This window comes from Rhinolophus sinicus, linkage group LG05 (assembly GCF_036562045.2).
Source record: "Rhinolophus sinicus isolate RSC01 linkage group LG05, ASM3656204v1, whole genome shotgun sequence".
NCBI lineage: Eukaryota > Metazoa > Chordata > Mammalia > Chiroptera > Rhinolophidae > Rhinolophus > Rhinolophus sinicus.
The window spans coordinates 143,946,217-143,963,098 of NC_133755.1; the positions used below are offsets into that span (position 1 = coordinate 143,946,217).

A 16,882-nucleotide genomic window follows, 5' to 3' on the forward strand; every position below is an offset into this window, starting at 1 on the left:
AAAAACATGAAAACAATGGCATATAAATCCCAAAGGGAGACAGCTGAAGTTAAACTGTTCTAAATCCTTGTATTATATGGTAAAGGACACAAGCATGATAGCGATAAGTCAAAAATGCGTGTTGTAATCAAAAGAATTGTAATGATATACATTCTGAGCTAATTATGTAAAATAGCTTTAAAATCTAAAAGAAAACAAGAAAGGGGAATAAAGAGAATATTAAGAATAAGTAAGACAAATGGAGAGTATTGAGTAAAATGATAGATCTACACCTGAGTGACTACGTTAAACGTAGGTGGCTAAATATCCTAATTAAAAGCCGGTGAAATAACAAAACCCAACTATGGGCTATTCATAAGAGACATCTCTGAAACATAAGGACACTGAAGTTTAAACATCAGAAGATGGAAAGAGATACCATGCTAACATTAACCAAAAGAAGGTTCGCGTTCGCTGTATTAATGTGAAACAAAGTAGACCTTAAGGGAAAAATCCATTAACATGAAAGAGAATCACTTCATAATAATAAGTTGTTTTCAGAAATATGTAATTGAAAGTCTGAGATATTCACCAGGGCCCCGCTCCTCTCTCAAGTCAGAACTTAATCCCTCTCTGTTTTCTCAATATCAAGAAACTGCTGAAAAATCCACTCTGCTTTACAGAGGTGTATGCTTCTGCTTGCTTCTTAGTTTCCTGAAGTTCCCTTCAGAATTTGGAAAAGAGCTTGAGAAAACCAGCGGGGTCCGTTTCTCCACCCCTTCCTTTAAAGAGCATTCCTAACTCTTCTATTTTTCTTCACAGCCCTTCAAGACTGACAAAAGTTCTACCACTTTTCTGAGCCTAGTAACTGTCCCTGCCCCAAGCCACAATTCAAGTGCCTAAAGGAAAAAGCTGGGGCAGAGTGTCAGCTCACATCTCTGCTTGTTACTCCTTCCCAGGAATTGTGTTTTCACGTCTTGGTTTCTTCTTCAGCTCTCCAGTGACTTCACTCTGATGTTTATATTTTATCCAGCTTTGCTAGCTGTCTCAGTTCCAATTTAGAAATGAAAATACTCAAGATTCTTCTTCCTTAAGCTGAGGATGATAATACCAGGCTTCATTTCCTCCCTCATAGGAGGGATATGAGAGAAAATAAAGCAAGATAATTTATCTGAATTATTGGTAGTAGGATGATGATGATGACGATGACATCTAACCTAACATATGTAGGACCTTCCCAAAGGTCCATCCTCTATGGTAGTATACAAATCTAGTGTATCAGTATATTCTATTCATTGAAATATCTCAATACCATTGGTTTCAAAAGAATGGTTTATTATTTTCATTCTGTTCCATGCTTACACACATAAAATTAAAGAAAAATAACCTAAATATATGTCTTCCTTTTACAAATGACTTTCCTGTTAAAGAAATAGACCTTGTAACTTGGAGGAAGGTGCCAGCCCAGAATTAAATAACTATTATTTTTAATTTTTATATTTCACTCTTCCTTTCTTTCAAAGTGATTCACATTTATAGTGAGAGAGTAGGATAGTGTGATAATGGAAGTCACTGAATTATTCTAGGGGACCTGGATAAAAACTGTTCAATAGGCTATATTTGTTAAATAGTAAGAAAATCAAAGAAAAGTGAATCTCCACTATTGCAAGATTTAAATACTTCTCCAAAGAATTGGAAAATATCCCCTTCTTTATCTTCTGTGGTGATCACCTCTCCTTACAGAAGATAACATCAGTACCCTCCCATTTTCATTTTCCGAAGGCTTTCTTCCACAGCACCCTGGAAAAGAACTTGGCAGGGCCTTTGTCTTCTAACTTCTCTCAGGAGAAGTATTAAATAGTCAAACAAAGCTAAACAAGTACTGATTTAAAAAAAAAAAACACCAAAAAACAAGTACAGTGTGTGGGGAAACAATGAGAGAGAACTGGTATATCATTTTCAGTTGTTGATTTTGATGACCAAGACACTTCCTTAAAAAGCAAGCTGTTAGTCAGTCGCTAAGTTAACACTCATTGCTATGATCACATTCTCTTAAAGTTACATCTCACACAACTTCAAACTGATTATTTCAGTAACATACAGAGGGTGCCAAAAAAATGTAAGAAACACATTTTAAGAAACGAAAACTGTGTTAAGATTGTACTACTCAATATATACCGATAACAAAAGATGAATATAAGTCACATTTGACTTCTGCAGTTATAAGAGGTGCGCAAAGTGGTTGCCATCCGGGTCCAGACACTTCTGATTATGGCGGACTACTACTGGAGCAACGTTGACCAAAGTAGCCACTTGTATACGTTTTTTGGTACCCTTTGGTATTCAGTAAAATTGGATACTGCTGTGCAAGGTACCTCCACATTAAGAAAAATGGCTGGGAAAAAAATTGCAATGGCCATGGCTTTAGACATGTTGCAGATAGAATCGTTAGATAAATGTTACCCTACTAATATATTTTAAAAGTCCCAAGAGAGTTGTGTTCTGTGTTATTTTACATTGAACTTATTGTTTAAGAATATATTTCATTTTGTTTCACTTCATTTAATTGTTATATAATATGGTTGTTGTTACAGTGTATTTAGTACACAGCAGTTGATAGAACATTGTGGTAAACAAGAATTTGGTTCTTTGTGTATCTTTCTCTTTTGTTCCAGTCATCACCCAGCAATGACTTTCCTATAAAAGAGAGGTAAATGCTTTCTTCTCGCTGAATCACCCATCTAGAGATCCTTGTTTTAACAGAACAGTCATATGATCTCAGTTTGGCTATTCCATACCAAGATTTCTTAATGGTTGTAGATATTTTCTGCTACCTGGGAGAAAGAATAAAATTTTTGTTTTAAATGAGATAGGTGAAAAACAAATCTGATATTCCCCCCTTTGCCTCTTAAAACCTTTTTGTATTCATGTAATGTTTCTTTATTCATGGATATCCTGTTAGACTTAGTTATCTCATTGACATTTAAATGCATAGAAGCCCTTTTTACAGATGTTTTAAAAGTTTGCACATATTAGCTATATACATTACAAAAGTGACTGGTTTATAAGCATTCTGATAACATAATCATTTTTAACCTTACAATAGGAGCTATAGAGAGACCTAAACATTTACTTTAGGAAATGTATAGGAAAGACAGAAGAAGATGGATGGCTCAACTGTTAGCCTGTATCATTTGGTGGCTTATTAGAAATCCAGGACCTCAGATATGTAATTTTAAAAATCCAGTTTTGTCAGTTACTTTCCAATGCCTTTTTTCTTTTTTTCAACTTTTATTTATTTAAGTGTGTTTTTCCAGGACCCATCAGCTCCAAGTCAAGTAGTCATTTGAATCTAGCTGTGGAGGACGCAGCTCATAGTGGCCCATATGGGGATCGAAACGGCAACCTTGTTAAGAGCACCACACTCGTAACCAACTGAGCTAACCGGCCTCCCCTTCCAATGCCTTTTAATGCACGGTTCAAAATACAATCCAGCTGACTGAGCAGTGAAGACCTATGAAATTTACTAATACTGAATTTTTTTTGTTTACAGTAATCTTAGCTTTCTCTGGCATCAGAAAGGGAGTGTTCCTTCTTCCCAATCTCTAGCACTAGTTTTCTCCTCATAAGAATTAACTTCTTGAACCTTCTAGCATTTAATATAAAGTATAATTTTTGTGCTGGTGTCATTCGCAGAATACTCAGTACTACTAAGTGATGTTTTACTTGTGAAATTTGTGAAATAAGGATTACTGCCCAGTATCTATCTGCATGTGTAATGACTATCATAACATGACATATATCATAATGTTTTAATTGTAATATTTCTGGCAATGTTTCCTTGAAGAGATCTGAGAAAAGATCTGAAGACTAGCTTTTGAGAGACTTATATGAAGATGTCACAGTGTCCCACCATCAATAAAGTATGATTTTAGGTGCTTTTTCCTGATTTCCCTGTGGCTGTGTGTGTGTAATGTTTATCATATGGAGAAATTTGCCACATTGTACATATTAGAATCCTTATTTAGCTGGCCATTAAAAGATTATTTTTAGTAACTCTCTTATTACTAAGGGCTATGAAGATTATTAGTTCTCATTTACCAATTACATGATCCTCTTGAGTAAGGAGAGATTTATAAATTTAAAAAAAAAAAAATCAGAGTCTTTCCTATTTTACATGTTAACTTTTGTATGTGGAGTGTATTAACATTAAACTCACTAGTTTGAACTCTGAAGATGATTTACAATATCTCTAAATGTAAGTTGAGTTTAATATTATTCTAAATTTTATAGGGAAAGGCATCTACACTCTGTATCCTAAGTACAACCTATCCAGGTGACAAAAGAAATACTAAAATCATGAAACTCTAATTAAAGTTTTATTATCAGTGACTATCAAATTTTGGTGCTTATATTTATGAAAGGCCTTGTGAGATCTGCAAAATAATCAAACTGTTTTTGTTTTTGTTTTTTTTCCCCAGAATTACCCCTGGACTACAAGTTTACAAGATTCTCTCCAAACAATTCAAAAACAGCTGGCTACTATCCAAACCCTCCAGTGGTTTTATCAAATGATGAAACATTGACAAACAAATAACTTTTCTTTACTGAAAAATGAAGTGAAGAACCACATATGCAGCAAACATACTGTAAAAATTGTTAATTTAAAACTGTAAAATGCTTTATAGGAACAAATTCTTAATGAAAATTGACCAAGAAATTGATAATGTTTTTCCATAGGTCACCTTTCTATATAGATCATCTTGGTGCCCAACAACTCTCATTGTATTGAAAATCTCAGTGTCTTAGACCTAAAAAGAACCAAACCTTATTAATATTTTCTATACCAATAATTCTGAGATTAGAATTCACCTGGGGAGATATACACACACACACATATTTACGCCTGTGCCTAGACCAGTGGATCTCAGAAAATGTAGACCCAAACCACTAGCATAGCATCACCTGAGAACTTGATAGAAATGCATTTTTGCAGGCCCCACCCCAGACCTACAGAGTGAGAAACTCTGGAAAGGGGACCCCGGAATCTGTGCTTAATGATAGTGCTTCGCACTGACTGGACCATAAACTCCAGAGACTGGTTGAATTGGTCTGGGGATATAGGTGAGCGCTGACATCTTTTATATCCCCCGGAAAATGTAGCCAGAATTGAGAACAACTGATCTACACCAGCTTTTTCAATTTATACCGAAGAACACTGAGTCCAGTGAGATTAAATGATTTTTCCAGTCTATTAGGCTTTATGCTATTCTTGTATTTTCAAAACAAGGAAATAAAAGAGACATGATTTCTTCTAAGACAACACAACCAATATGGGATAGAGATGATACCAGAAGCTAACCAACTATTTCAACCTCCAATGTTACCCATTAAGATTCCTCCTCCTCCCTAAGAATTTTAAAGGCTATTTAATTCATTTTCATTCAATTTAAAACGTGTATTCTCAATGGTACAAAATTGGTTCTTGGGGTGAAAAAAAATACTACATAATGCAATGGATTATAGCCTTCCAAAGCTAAACATTACCCAATAAAATCTTACTCCTTAGAATTAACTTTTCCCATTATGAGAAATATAATTTAAAGTAAAATTTATTAATTAAATTTGAGTTAAATTTTTCTCCTTAGGATGGGGGGGTGATAATGAAATAAAAAAGGGTGAGAAAAAACTGCTTTAAGAGCTTTTATAGGTGTACTACAATCCAGGACGACTGTGTTCTATGTTCTATTTATAGTCATATTAGTAGCTATTGGTTGCAAAATGTTTGGAGCTAGATAATGTTTACAATATAAATCCTGTCTCCTCTTTATGTTATCATTTCACTCTGTTCATCATGGACTTTACCAGGAAATACACTGGTCACTATCATTATTTTACCTGGACTATAGCAGAGAACTTAACTAGCATATTGATGCATGCAATAAAAAAATAGATATTTTGTTAAAATTTTAAATGCTCAAATAATCCCAAATATGTTGTGGGAACAGGTATCTCAGGGTAGGTAAACAGTTACTGAAGTTACTTCCTCAAAGTCAGTAGCTTTCTTTGATAATTACTAATAAGTATAAGGTAAAGTATTTGGAATTGATTTCCAAATCTCATTGGAATATAATAAGTACACATCAAACTTAAGGCTAAATGATAGATGCTGTCTCATGTATACTTTCAATACACATTTGATTTCTTTTAAAAATAGTTATTTTTCCTTACATGTTTATTTTGTAAATGGCAAAGAATACATATTTAAATACTTAGAACTGCTACTATTAATATGAAAAATAAGAACCCCAAAATAAGTAGTTAATTGCACTTTTCTGGCCATGGAGGAGTGAAAAAAATTCACTCAAATCAGAAGTCATAGTCCTACTTTTACCAGTACCTCCCTAAAGAATCTGAACAAGTTACCACCTAATTTGACCTCTCCCATCTTGTCAAAGGAGGTTAGAGTTTGTTTCCAAGTTTCCTTCCCCCTTTTTAACAGAGATAGTGCTAATAATGTTGTTTTTCTGTTGGACTGTAATTAGACTTTCACATTTTTATCTCATTATTTTTAAAAAGTGCCAGTGTTTCTAATTGGACATGAAGATTAATAATCATCATCAAAAAATGGCACTATAAAAATTAAAAAGAGACTATTAGAGGAAAAAAAGATATATGTTCGTTAATAAAGTCATGAATAAGAAAACAGGAAAATTGTACAAATAGGCAGGCTTACGTTTAATATTAGCAGACAGTCAAACATTCATCATCTAAAAGATACCTAAGAATAACTGGCAAGGGAGCGGAGATTTTCTTTGTTGGCCACTATTGATCCCATCAGCAGAGGAAAGATCTGAAGGCCACAGTGGTCAAACAGTGTGTCAGAATTTGGAATTTAGAATATTGAGGTAGTGGAAACTTCAATTGAACCATGAATTACAATCTGAAAGCATCTACTTCTGAGTTTCTTAAACTCTAAATCGAAATCAAGTATTATTTCACCACCAACATTCAGATCCAACAATTATGTATGTGATATATATAGTACATGTGTATGTATATGTGTACGAATACTTTTAGTGACCATGTCTGAAAAATAAATGATTTTATATAAAAAATAAGCATAAAATGGAATGTCAAATGGTCTGGATGTAACAACTCTGAATGAATGTTAGAGTCACATGGATAGTTTTTTTTGTTTTTTAATGTGATGTCACAGTACCCCTTACCTCTTCTCAGGCTCTTAATAACAAGGTTATCATAAGAGGTGGCTTCCAGATGAGTGCAAGACTGGGATATAGTCGAGAATTAACTCACCCACTATGGTCTAGTTGCTGCCCTTGAAAATCCTTGGGTATGGTGCAGTCCATATATGGTGAATTCAGAAAGGTGAATTCTTGTTGTCTCTAGAGTCATCAGAAATAATGGTAAAAATTTAATAGTAACGAGTGCTGATTCCTCATGAGGCTACTTCATGTACCTAATCTTATTTACTCCCTACTGCAACCATATGAAAAGTATATAATTATTAAAATTTTATAGAGGAAAGTGAAATTCACAGAGGTTACATAATATGCTTGTTCAAATTTGCAGTTACTAAGGAACAGAGTTTGTACATGAGCCCAAGTTTGACACCAAAATTCATACTCAGCTAATTGATACATAAAGTCTTCAAATATTAGATCTAGATTGGGGCAAATTTTCAGTCTAAAACCACACTTCAATTTAATAATCACACCATGCTAGGACAAGTGAGGGATTAGAAGTGAAGACAGACTCTGTCCTAAAGGAACTCAACATTATATAAAAAATATTAACTGTCTATAACATTGAAATTACCTGGAAAAGTAAAATAGAGAACCAAGAATCACAGGACTACAACGTACAATGCCTGCTTTTCTTGGAAGCGACATATGCTAAAATCATCAATAAGCAGGTCTACTCTTTCTTCATATTCAGGTTCAAATGTTCATCTTGAATACTTAGCACATTCCCCTCTCTGCTGCAAACAATGGAGAAGGAATACTGAAAACTGGTTCAGGTAAACTTAGTGGAAGACGGGATATCTGGGCCTACAGAGAAGTTGGGTCATTACTTAAAATGACAACAGCACAGATTGCTTGACAGTCAGGTTCTTGGACCAGGCTTCTGTTCTCAAACTCATTGTTAAAAAATACAATTTTACTTTCTTGGTACTTAGGCCTTGGTACTTTCTTGGTAAAGACCAAAGCTTAACAAAATTTAGTAAGTTAGAGTGCCTCTTTAAAAAGTGCCTGTTAAAAGCAATCACCATGTTGAATTAAAAAATATTCATTCTCTAAATTTGAGATATCAACACTTCTTTACAGTTCTTAGGACCTAAATTTCCCAAGTATAATGTATTTAAATTCCTTTTGGTGCATTTACTCCCATTGATGAAAGGTTTCATTCACTTATGCGGCAAACATCAAGATGACATGTAAATTCAGGAATGTTTTAATAATGTGCATTGATTTTTTTTTAAAGTACCCTTTCCAAAAACCACTCATGAATGGGTTAAAAATAACCCATTCATCTGAGTTAATAACCCATTCATCTGAGGCCTAAATATGCACATAAATAGGGGGGTTTTTTACGCCAAATTTAGTACAGTCATCTGTGATATAATGCAAGGTACCGTAGCTTGAAATCAGAAAATGTAAGTCTGTGTGACTTGCATCTTAGGCAATTTCAACTTTCTAAGCCTGTTTCTACAATCATTTAAATGGAGATAAAAAATTATGTCAGGATTATGAAGTAACATGGGAACACGTGGAAGTGCCTGACATATCTCAGATCTCTTGAGAGCCTCAAGCCAGGGAAAGTGTATCTGAAGCAGTCAGATATCCAAGGTGCAAATTGTGACTCCATGGAGCAGGGAACTCAAGAATACAGGTAATTTTTTGGGTTTGTTTTTATGATGAAAACTGATTTAAGGAAATGAATCAACTGGAGATAAAGCAGAAGCAGGAGTAACAGGGAGGAGAGATGAGGGCCTGATTACTGAGGCCATTACTCTGACCTTGCGGAAGGTCAAAGAAGCCTTTTGTGGGTGTCTGGCTTGAGCTGAATGCCCAGAAATTGTAACATTGTCACATAGGGACCAGAGAAATCATGAAATGCGTCACAACTATTGTCAGGGCAATATGGCCTGAGCAGACCAAAATAATAACGCACTTCTTTGGTGACCAGAGGATGAGAGAACCTCGTAACTGGTTTGGAGGTCTGCATAAAGAATAATTTGTGTTTAAAATTAAGGAAAAGAAAGCAATGCAAAGAAATGAAACGGGCCTATAGGAGTGAACCAATTGGTTAGTAAGTACAACCTAGAGAATGCCTAATTGAGACTAATTTTATTAGACTAAACAAATCTCAACAAATGAGTGGCACCAGCCTGACAAATGAATTCTACTGATGAGACTGAATCTGATAATAAACCAAGGGCAACAAAATGACATTTTCTGATTATAGCCAGAATAGGATGAAAGGTGATGCTTGAAACAGGTGGTTGAAGATGCAGCAATCACTGAAGTGGAAAAGTAAAGTGTTCTTAAGGGGAATTTAGGATTAAGATGCTATAGAACTTGCAAAAGAAAACTTAGCTCTCTAAGTTTTCAGCACATAGAACTTGTGAGAAAGAATTGCACCAAGAGTCAACAAGTCTGTTTAACTGTAGATTTAATTAACAGTCTAATTCAAATCATTAATTTTGAGCCATTTGTCAAATTTTTGTTTAGATGGCTAAAAATACTTGAGTCATTCACTTTCACAGATCTTGCAGCACCCATAGCCCTCCCTACTACGGAGAAGTCAGAAGTATTTATCTCCCAAACCTTCAGGTAATAAATGATGAACAGCAAAACATTCGTGGTAACTGAAGTTGTGATGTCTGTTATTTGTTTCTAGACATATTTCAGGCATAGTTTTTTGTTCTTTCTCTTTAAAGCATCACTCTTGTATGAAAAGAATTTAAGTAGCACTTACAGAATACACAACGGTTAATTCTTCCAAAAGTCTTATCTTAAGCTCATTAAATGAGATCAAGGAGGGGATACGATTAACAGAAGTATATTAAACACGGATGCTGCATGGAGAAGTTTTCAATGGAAAACAGTTAAGTGACAAATCAACATATGATGCTTCAATTACCACCAAAAACTGCACTGATTGTAGAGGAAAAATTGTATTCATGTGTATGCAGCTGCAATGGGCTTATTTACCATTTTCCAAGCCAAAAAAAACACGAAAACTTAGGTTTGGTGGCTGTTGTCCTTTTTTTTGGTTTGCTTTTACCTTCAGGATGATGCATACATACCATTTGTTAACTAATGATTTCTCAGCCTTTATTAGCCTGGACAACACAGAACTTGATTCATTGTTATTTTTTCAGTGAAAACAAGAAATACAGCAGAGTGACAGATTTTATTTTTTCTTCGAGCACACAGAAGACAAAAGTACTAACAATCCTTGTTTAGTTTGACAGAGCAATTCTACAAGTACTTACACGGGTTAGGAACATAAAATATCAAGTACCACATTACTATTAGGGCAAGAAATATCAAGTAAGACAGAGTTATGTTTTTCTTCTTGAGATTACTTTCATAAGACAGCGACAATTTGCAAAATTTCAGACTCTTCAAAGATCACATTATTCAAATTATATTTCTAAAAATAGACTATATATGAAGAGATTAGAGCAAGCTGATATATTATCAAAGTCTTCACACTGCACAGGAAACAAGTTTGATATTTTTGCAAACGTTCTCAATTACAAGCAAAAACCAGGCCTGTAAGTGTCAATTTTGCCAGCAAGCAAAAATGAAGGAATTTGATTTTACTCACAGTGAAATAAGAAGTATATACCATTAATATTCCACATATAAGGTCATTCCTAGAATAATAGAGAGAAAACATCTAGACTTGTATTTTTGTGTATAAAAATCTACTGGTGAATTCAAGGATATAGGAAAAATTGGAGGAAATCTCTCCTCCAAGCATCCTCTTTAAACATTAACTACTTTGATTCTCTCACCTCTCCTGGGAAGAGCACTGGGGCCTCCCCTCACCCCTGACCCTGCAGGTATCCTCTTCCGACTGCCTTTCCAAACACGCTCCACAGCAGGCTCATTTCTGTATCTGCGCTTTCAGTTTCTCCAGCTAGAGTACCCTCCCCACTGCTTTGGGTATGTAGACCTCCCAAGCCCTCGGGGAACTTAGGGCAGTGCCTTCAAAACTAAAGGAGAAAGAAGGGGGGATGTCATCACTACCACTAAACCCCTCCATGAGACAGCCCTGACAGCTGTCCCACCTTTTGTTTGTTTCTGAGCAGTAACTGCTTATGAGAGAGGAAGGGAGCAGGATAGGCGCAGTAGGGAGAGGGAAACGAAGGCAAGGAGACTAGGGAAGGAAGGAGAGGAAGACACAAAAAATACATCTTTCTCGGTGCCCCTGGGTGGTTTATTGTCTAGGACTCAGAAAGGCTAACTGTTGGAAGGGACCCCCATTCCAGCCTTGCTTTGGGCACTGTCACAAATGACTGCCCAACCATCCCAACAGCCAATTGGGTTTCTGGGTAACCATTTGGGAAGGGAGTAGTTCCTGTGTGCTGCCTGGGGGCTTAAGTCCAACGATAGTTCCTGAGGAGGGAGGCCTTGGTGACTGCAAAACTCAACCAAAAAGCTGAGAATAGGTTTGGGTGGTCACAGCACAGGCTTTCATACTCACCAGTACCTGGTCACGATGTAGAGCGACCAAGGGCATTAAGGATAACAGAACACATCTCAACTGTTACCTCATTCATGCCTAGTAGCCACCCATCAGCCACCTGCTTATTCTGTCAAATAACCAGCAGGCTGGATGGCACAGGAAAGCGGCTGGGAACCAGTTAGTGGTAGCTTGGAATGTCCAGTTTGGGTTGATGGCTGGCATCATCTGTATCAGCTTCATGTTACAGTGGTGACACTCAGAGAGCTCACCATAGAGTACAGAGTATAAGGAGCAGAGCCAGCATTGTTATGAAGCCCAGGTAGTTATTTGCAAAGATATATATTAAGCTTCCTTGTGGTAAACACTCACAAAACTGGGAAAAGACCATAGTCACAGAGAATGCCCAAAGCATGCAAAGGAAGTCAGTGCATATCTATGGCATCATGTGCTTGGCATAGAAGCAGTGGGAGGCCGTGCACTTGGAACACGTAACACTTTGCAGAACAGCACCAAGACCCAGAGGAAAAAGAGCATAGGCATATAAGCAACAATCTTGACACTGATTGAAGATTTAGAAGAACCAAAGAACAAAATAATCCAGTGTGAAGATAAAGCAGATGGAAAACTGCATGCTGTTGGCTAAGCACAGAATCCACGAGGAGGTGGCAAGGAAACTTGTGCAGGAGCTTCTCACAGATCAGGAGTTAGCCAGACTGGAACCTGAAGGACCTAGGGCTCGCCACTGGCTGCCTTGCTGGGTCTCGAATTCCTCTGCGGGGCCCTTCACCCATCAGGTAATATTGAAGGGGGTTGGGCCACAGTTCTGCTTTGATAATCTCAGCAATCCTGTCGAATTCTAGGAGGCTGTGGTCTGAGAACCAGTTGAAGAAACTGGGGATAGTGTTCCCTTCCCGGTTCCTGTGGATATGGGCCTGGGGGTCTTGACCCCGGTGCCAGCGGACTGGAGTGGAAAGAGACACCACCCGGCCAGAGGATCTGCGCTCATATTCCTTGACGAGCCCCTCATTTCGGAAGTAGGGGTTGCTCTGAAAGAGGAACCTGAATTTGCAGCCTGCTCTAGGGTGTTTAAGCTCCTCAACTTCCAAGTTGATCATGTACCTCATCATGTCTTCATCTAGGCCACTGATCATAGGTGACAGCTGGGGATGGTTCCGAAAAGCAGTGACCCAGAAACCTGGGATATTCTGGATAATGAAACTTCTGCGCTGCATATGGAGCCTTCGCATCCGGCCAAACTTGCGCTCCAGTTGAAGGAAAGCCCTGTCTGCCTGGGCATTTACGTTTGACAGCTCCTGATCGATAGCCTCTAGCGAGTCCCTGCAGTTACTGATCTTCGGGCCCCTGGCGCGTGTCTCCTCTTTCACTCCTCCCACCGCCTTTTTCTCCGTCTGTATCACCTTTTCTTCCACCCCCACCTCTGCTACTCCCCCCTTTTCCGCTGTCGCTGAGATGGCGCACTTTTTTGACGTCAATTCCTTGGCCTTTGCCCCAGACAGCATCAGAGACCCCAACTGCCCTGCGCCACAGCCTTCTAGAGCTTTCTCTCCAGCAGAGCCGCTTGGCTCTCTACGCTGACAGCCATTTTCCGGACTATTGTCTGTAGCCACCGAGGCGGAAGCAGAGGCTGCTTCCAGGCCCTCCGTAGGTGGCGGAGCCTCTTTCTGGCCCATTTTAGTCGTTGCACGGCTGCGACTCGCAGCAACTCGAATGCGGAGCACAGGGCCACAGCCCCAGTGGGCCCGAGATGCGCCTCCCTCCGCGGCAGTCTCCAAACTGCCCTCACCTGTGTCCGCCATCACCTGTGTCGCCTCGGTTTCCTCGCTCTCACGCTGGTTCAGGCCCGAATGTCCTGGAGCATGCTCAGGAGTAGCAAGGCCGCAGGTTTTAGCGACAGGAACCTTGTGGTCCCCATCCTTGCCGCTCATTTTGGTAGAAGTCAGACGGGCAGGATGAGACTGCGATCCTTGTCCTCAGTAGAAGCCGTGCTCCGCCCCTCGCACCACCCTTCTTTTCCTCCCTGGGAGGATGCTGCCATGGCGACCGGTGACGTCAGGACAGCAGAGCCTTAATATGGGGCGAGAACTGCGCCTTGTGATTAAGCTCGTCAGTCAAGAGTATTCCTTTGTCTTTGTGTTACGAAATGTTTTGAATTTCGTCAGTCTGGAAAAGGCTTGGTTTGCGTACTTGGATGCAGACCAAACTCAAGCATGTGAAAATTGTGTCAATGTGGATTTCTAACACTGAATTTCTAAGGCACCTCAGCTATTGTTAAAATATTTGTTTAAAAGGTGAGAAAGGTTAATTGTTTATTTAAACTCAGCTCAGTGGGCTTCTCATGTACAGTAAAGTGGATTCAGCAATTCACAGGCCTTCCTTAATGTACAGATTCATGGCTATTACCAAAAATTGAGATGAACAGAGTTTGTTTTTTAAGAAAAGTGAAGTATTGCTGTGTCAAGTGCGATCATTTAAAAATCAGGAGGAACTGAAAGGGAAACTTCTCTCATCCTAACAAGATATTATAATAAAAGATCGTTTCAATTTTTCTTACAGATTTTAAAGTTTATATACTTTGGCAAACACCTACAAAGCAACTGGACAATATTCCCTCTTCACTTTTAACTAATGTAAGTGAAAAATTGTATTTTCCTTACTTAGAGGTGACACACAGGAACAAGTGTGCAAATTTAGTCTTTAAGCATTATAGGAAGAAATGTAATCTCAGGGGATTTTAATTTCTAAAGTTATGCCTTTTATATGTTGCTTATCCTCAGGTTATAATCTTCATCTTAAAAACGTTCCTGCTTCATAATGCCCGTGGGCATGACACCAGCAAATATTTGCCAAAATTTGCTCCTGTGATAAGCCCTGAAGCTATTGTCTTAATTAAGATATTTTAATATCAAAATATTTACTTAAAAAGTAAGAAAAAGTTACTGTCTATTCAAGTCAGTTAGCTCATACAGTTCATTAGATAGTGAAGTCAGTACTATCTGCTGTTTTTTTAGCTTGTTGGAGTGTGAAAATACTGGTGTTTATCCTTTTAAAAAATGCAGGAAGGAAGGAAAACTAAGTTTGCATATTTTTAATGTCTTAAGTTTATACTAGAAAATTATTGTGATTGTAACTGTGTAATGTAAACTCCACTACAGAGCACCCCAGATTGTGATCACTTTCAAATAAGGGCTCAGAAGAGGATTCAGTAAGAAGAAAGGACTTAGGGGAAAAGGATTTAGAGAAAAGCAGCAGGTATATTGAGATTTCTAGTGAGGGAAGTAGTGCTTACCTAGTCCAGCTAAGAATGAGGTACTAATGGAAAGGCACTGGCAGACATTACAGAGAAACTGCTTGTCATGCAGAGTCAGTTTAGCTCACAAAGATTTTCCAGAGAATTCATAAAAAATTAAGATTTTTTTTGTACCCCTAGTCAGCTACTCAAGGATAGACTGTCCAGGTGACTGCTGCTAGCTAATCAGTTATCCAATAAAAAATTGTACAAATAAGATTCACTCTTCCAGTTGTACAATTATTTTTCTCCTCTTTTTTAAAAAAATAAATCTTGTTTTTGCTTTTGTGGGGTGAAAATCAATCTAATTAAGTGACTTTGTGACTTTGAGTTATTCTTTGACACTACTTTGCCTTGTTTCTTTTCCCAAAGAATCTTTACACTGTTGAAAGATTAATTCTCTTGGATTATAACCTGAGCCAAAATGCAGAAAACAAGGAAATGCTGGATTAAAGTTACTTTGCCATGCAGGAAAAAAAGAGTTTGCTATTTGCAATAGAAAATTAGAAAATTACATAAAGCTACTACCTATGAACTTTTTTCTCTTCTGTGTACCAGAATTTTTAAAAGATTTATATCTCCACTACTTGAACCATCCTTGTCCCTAGCTTTGATTGTTCTTGTCAGTAGAATCATTTTCCACTAACAGCCTCTCCATGCTTTAAAGCTCCATTCAAAGCCTAACGCGTGTAGATTGCACTAGGCATTTTAAATGCATCAATTTCATAAACAAGGACCAAGAACACAGAGAAGTTAATACCACCATGGTGAGACATACATTAATTGGCAAATTGCCTCCTCCCATCTCCATATAACCTTCCTTAACCACCTTACTGTCCTAATAGTCCTCTAAATTTCTATAGCTCTTATGAGCTTTGACATCCAATTTAGTATGTATTATCTTCTATCTTTAATTTTCTTGGTTGTTTCATGAAGATCAGTCTCCTCATCCCAACTAGACCAGGATAGATGCATAGTGGCTTCTTCTACCTTAGCATCTACTATAGTATAGTCCAGTGACTATCTCACAGAAGATTTTAATGAAACTTAAAGATTTAATCTAAATGAAAAATTTTAAAGGTTTTACCAAAATGAATAATATGATTATGCTGGTATTTCATTTTGAGTTGGGTGAAGATAGATATAGATATAGACATCAATATCTATATATATCTCCAAAAAAATGTATACACATTTTCAGAAAGGAAAAAACTGTATTAAAGTTATGCTGATGGTAACCACTTTGAGCACCTCTTGTAATTGCAGAAGTCAAACGTGACTTGTATTCATCTTTTGTTACCAGTATATATTGAGTATTACAATTTTAATAGTTTTTTCCTATCTTAAAATGTGTATACATTTTTTTGGCACCCTCTATATGTTGTAGCTATGACTCATGTTTTACATTTTTTGCATATTAGAATATAGGATTTCTGTGCACAACAGGGTCTGTTGGCAATTGGCAATAAACCTCATTGCACAGAAAAAGATACCTTAATAACTTATGATTCTATAGAAAATATCCATAAAAATGCCATGCCAATCTAAAAGGTAATTTTCATTTGCTATGAGACAAGAAGTTTCATAGAAGTTCAAATTAATACAATATAATAGAAATGACTTTACTAAAGTATACAGTAAATGCTGGAAATTTTGTGAAATATTCCCTATTATTACTCTCTTGAACAGCAAGTTTGTTTTTTCAGACGATATGTTTTCTGGTTATATATTCATCATAGCTTACATTTATTTAATGTCTTTTATACACCAGGCACTTGAACATTTAAATGTGTTATCTCATTTAATCCTCACAACAACCGCATGAGGTGATAATATAATAACCTCCATTTTGCTTTAGAAAGAAGTGAAGCA

The 16,882-nt window shown here is 37.2% G+C and overlaps 2 protein-coding genes across 4 annotated transcripts in view; one reads left to right on the forward strand and one right to left on the reverse strand.

Moving 5' to 3' along the window:
* NT5DC1 (5'-nucleotidase domain containing 1) overlaps positions 1-7,100 on the forward strand; it is a 125,086-nt gene extending 117,986 nt beyond the window's left edge. For 2 of the 3 annotated variants that reach the window (XM_019741343.2, XM_019741344.2), the window contains exon 12: positions 4,461-7,100. In XM_019741343.2, coding sequence (XP_019596902.2) covers positions 4,461-4,576 — 116 coding nt within the window. In that variant the 3' untranslated portion in view covers positions 4,577-7,100. Of the gene's footprint in view, positions 1-801; positions 3,903-4,460 lie in introns of all 3 variants that reach the window. The other variant, XR_012496720.1, reaches the window with a different exon arrangement.
* A 3,300-nt stretch (positions 7,101-10,400) lies between these two features.
* Positions 10,401-13,750, reverse strand: TSPYL4 (TSPY like 4). Its single transcript, XM_019741347.2, has one exon. The coding sequence runs from the start codon at positions 13,647-13,649 to the stop codon at positions 12,408-12,410; it is 1,242 nt and encodes a 413-aa protein (XP_019596906.2). The 5' UTR covers positions 13,650-13,750; the 3' UTR covers positions 10,401-12,407.
* Between the last annotated feature and the right edge of the window lie 3,132 nt (positions 13,751-16,882).

Coding starts and splice junctions, on each gene's coding strand:
- TSPYL4 (XM_019741347.2), bottom strand. CDS start 13,649: ATGAGCGGCAAGGATGGGGACCACAAGGTTCCTGTCGCTAAAACCTGC.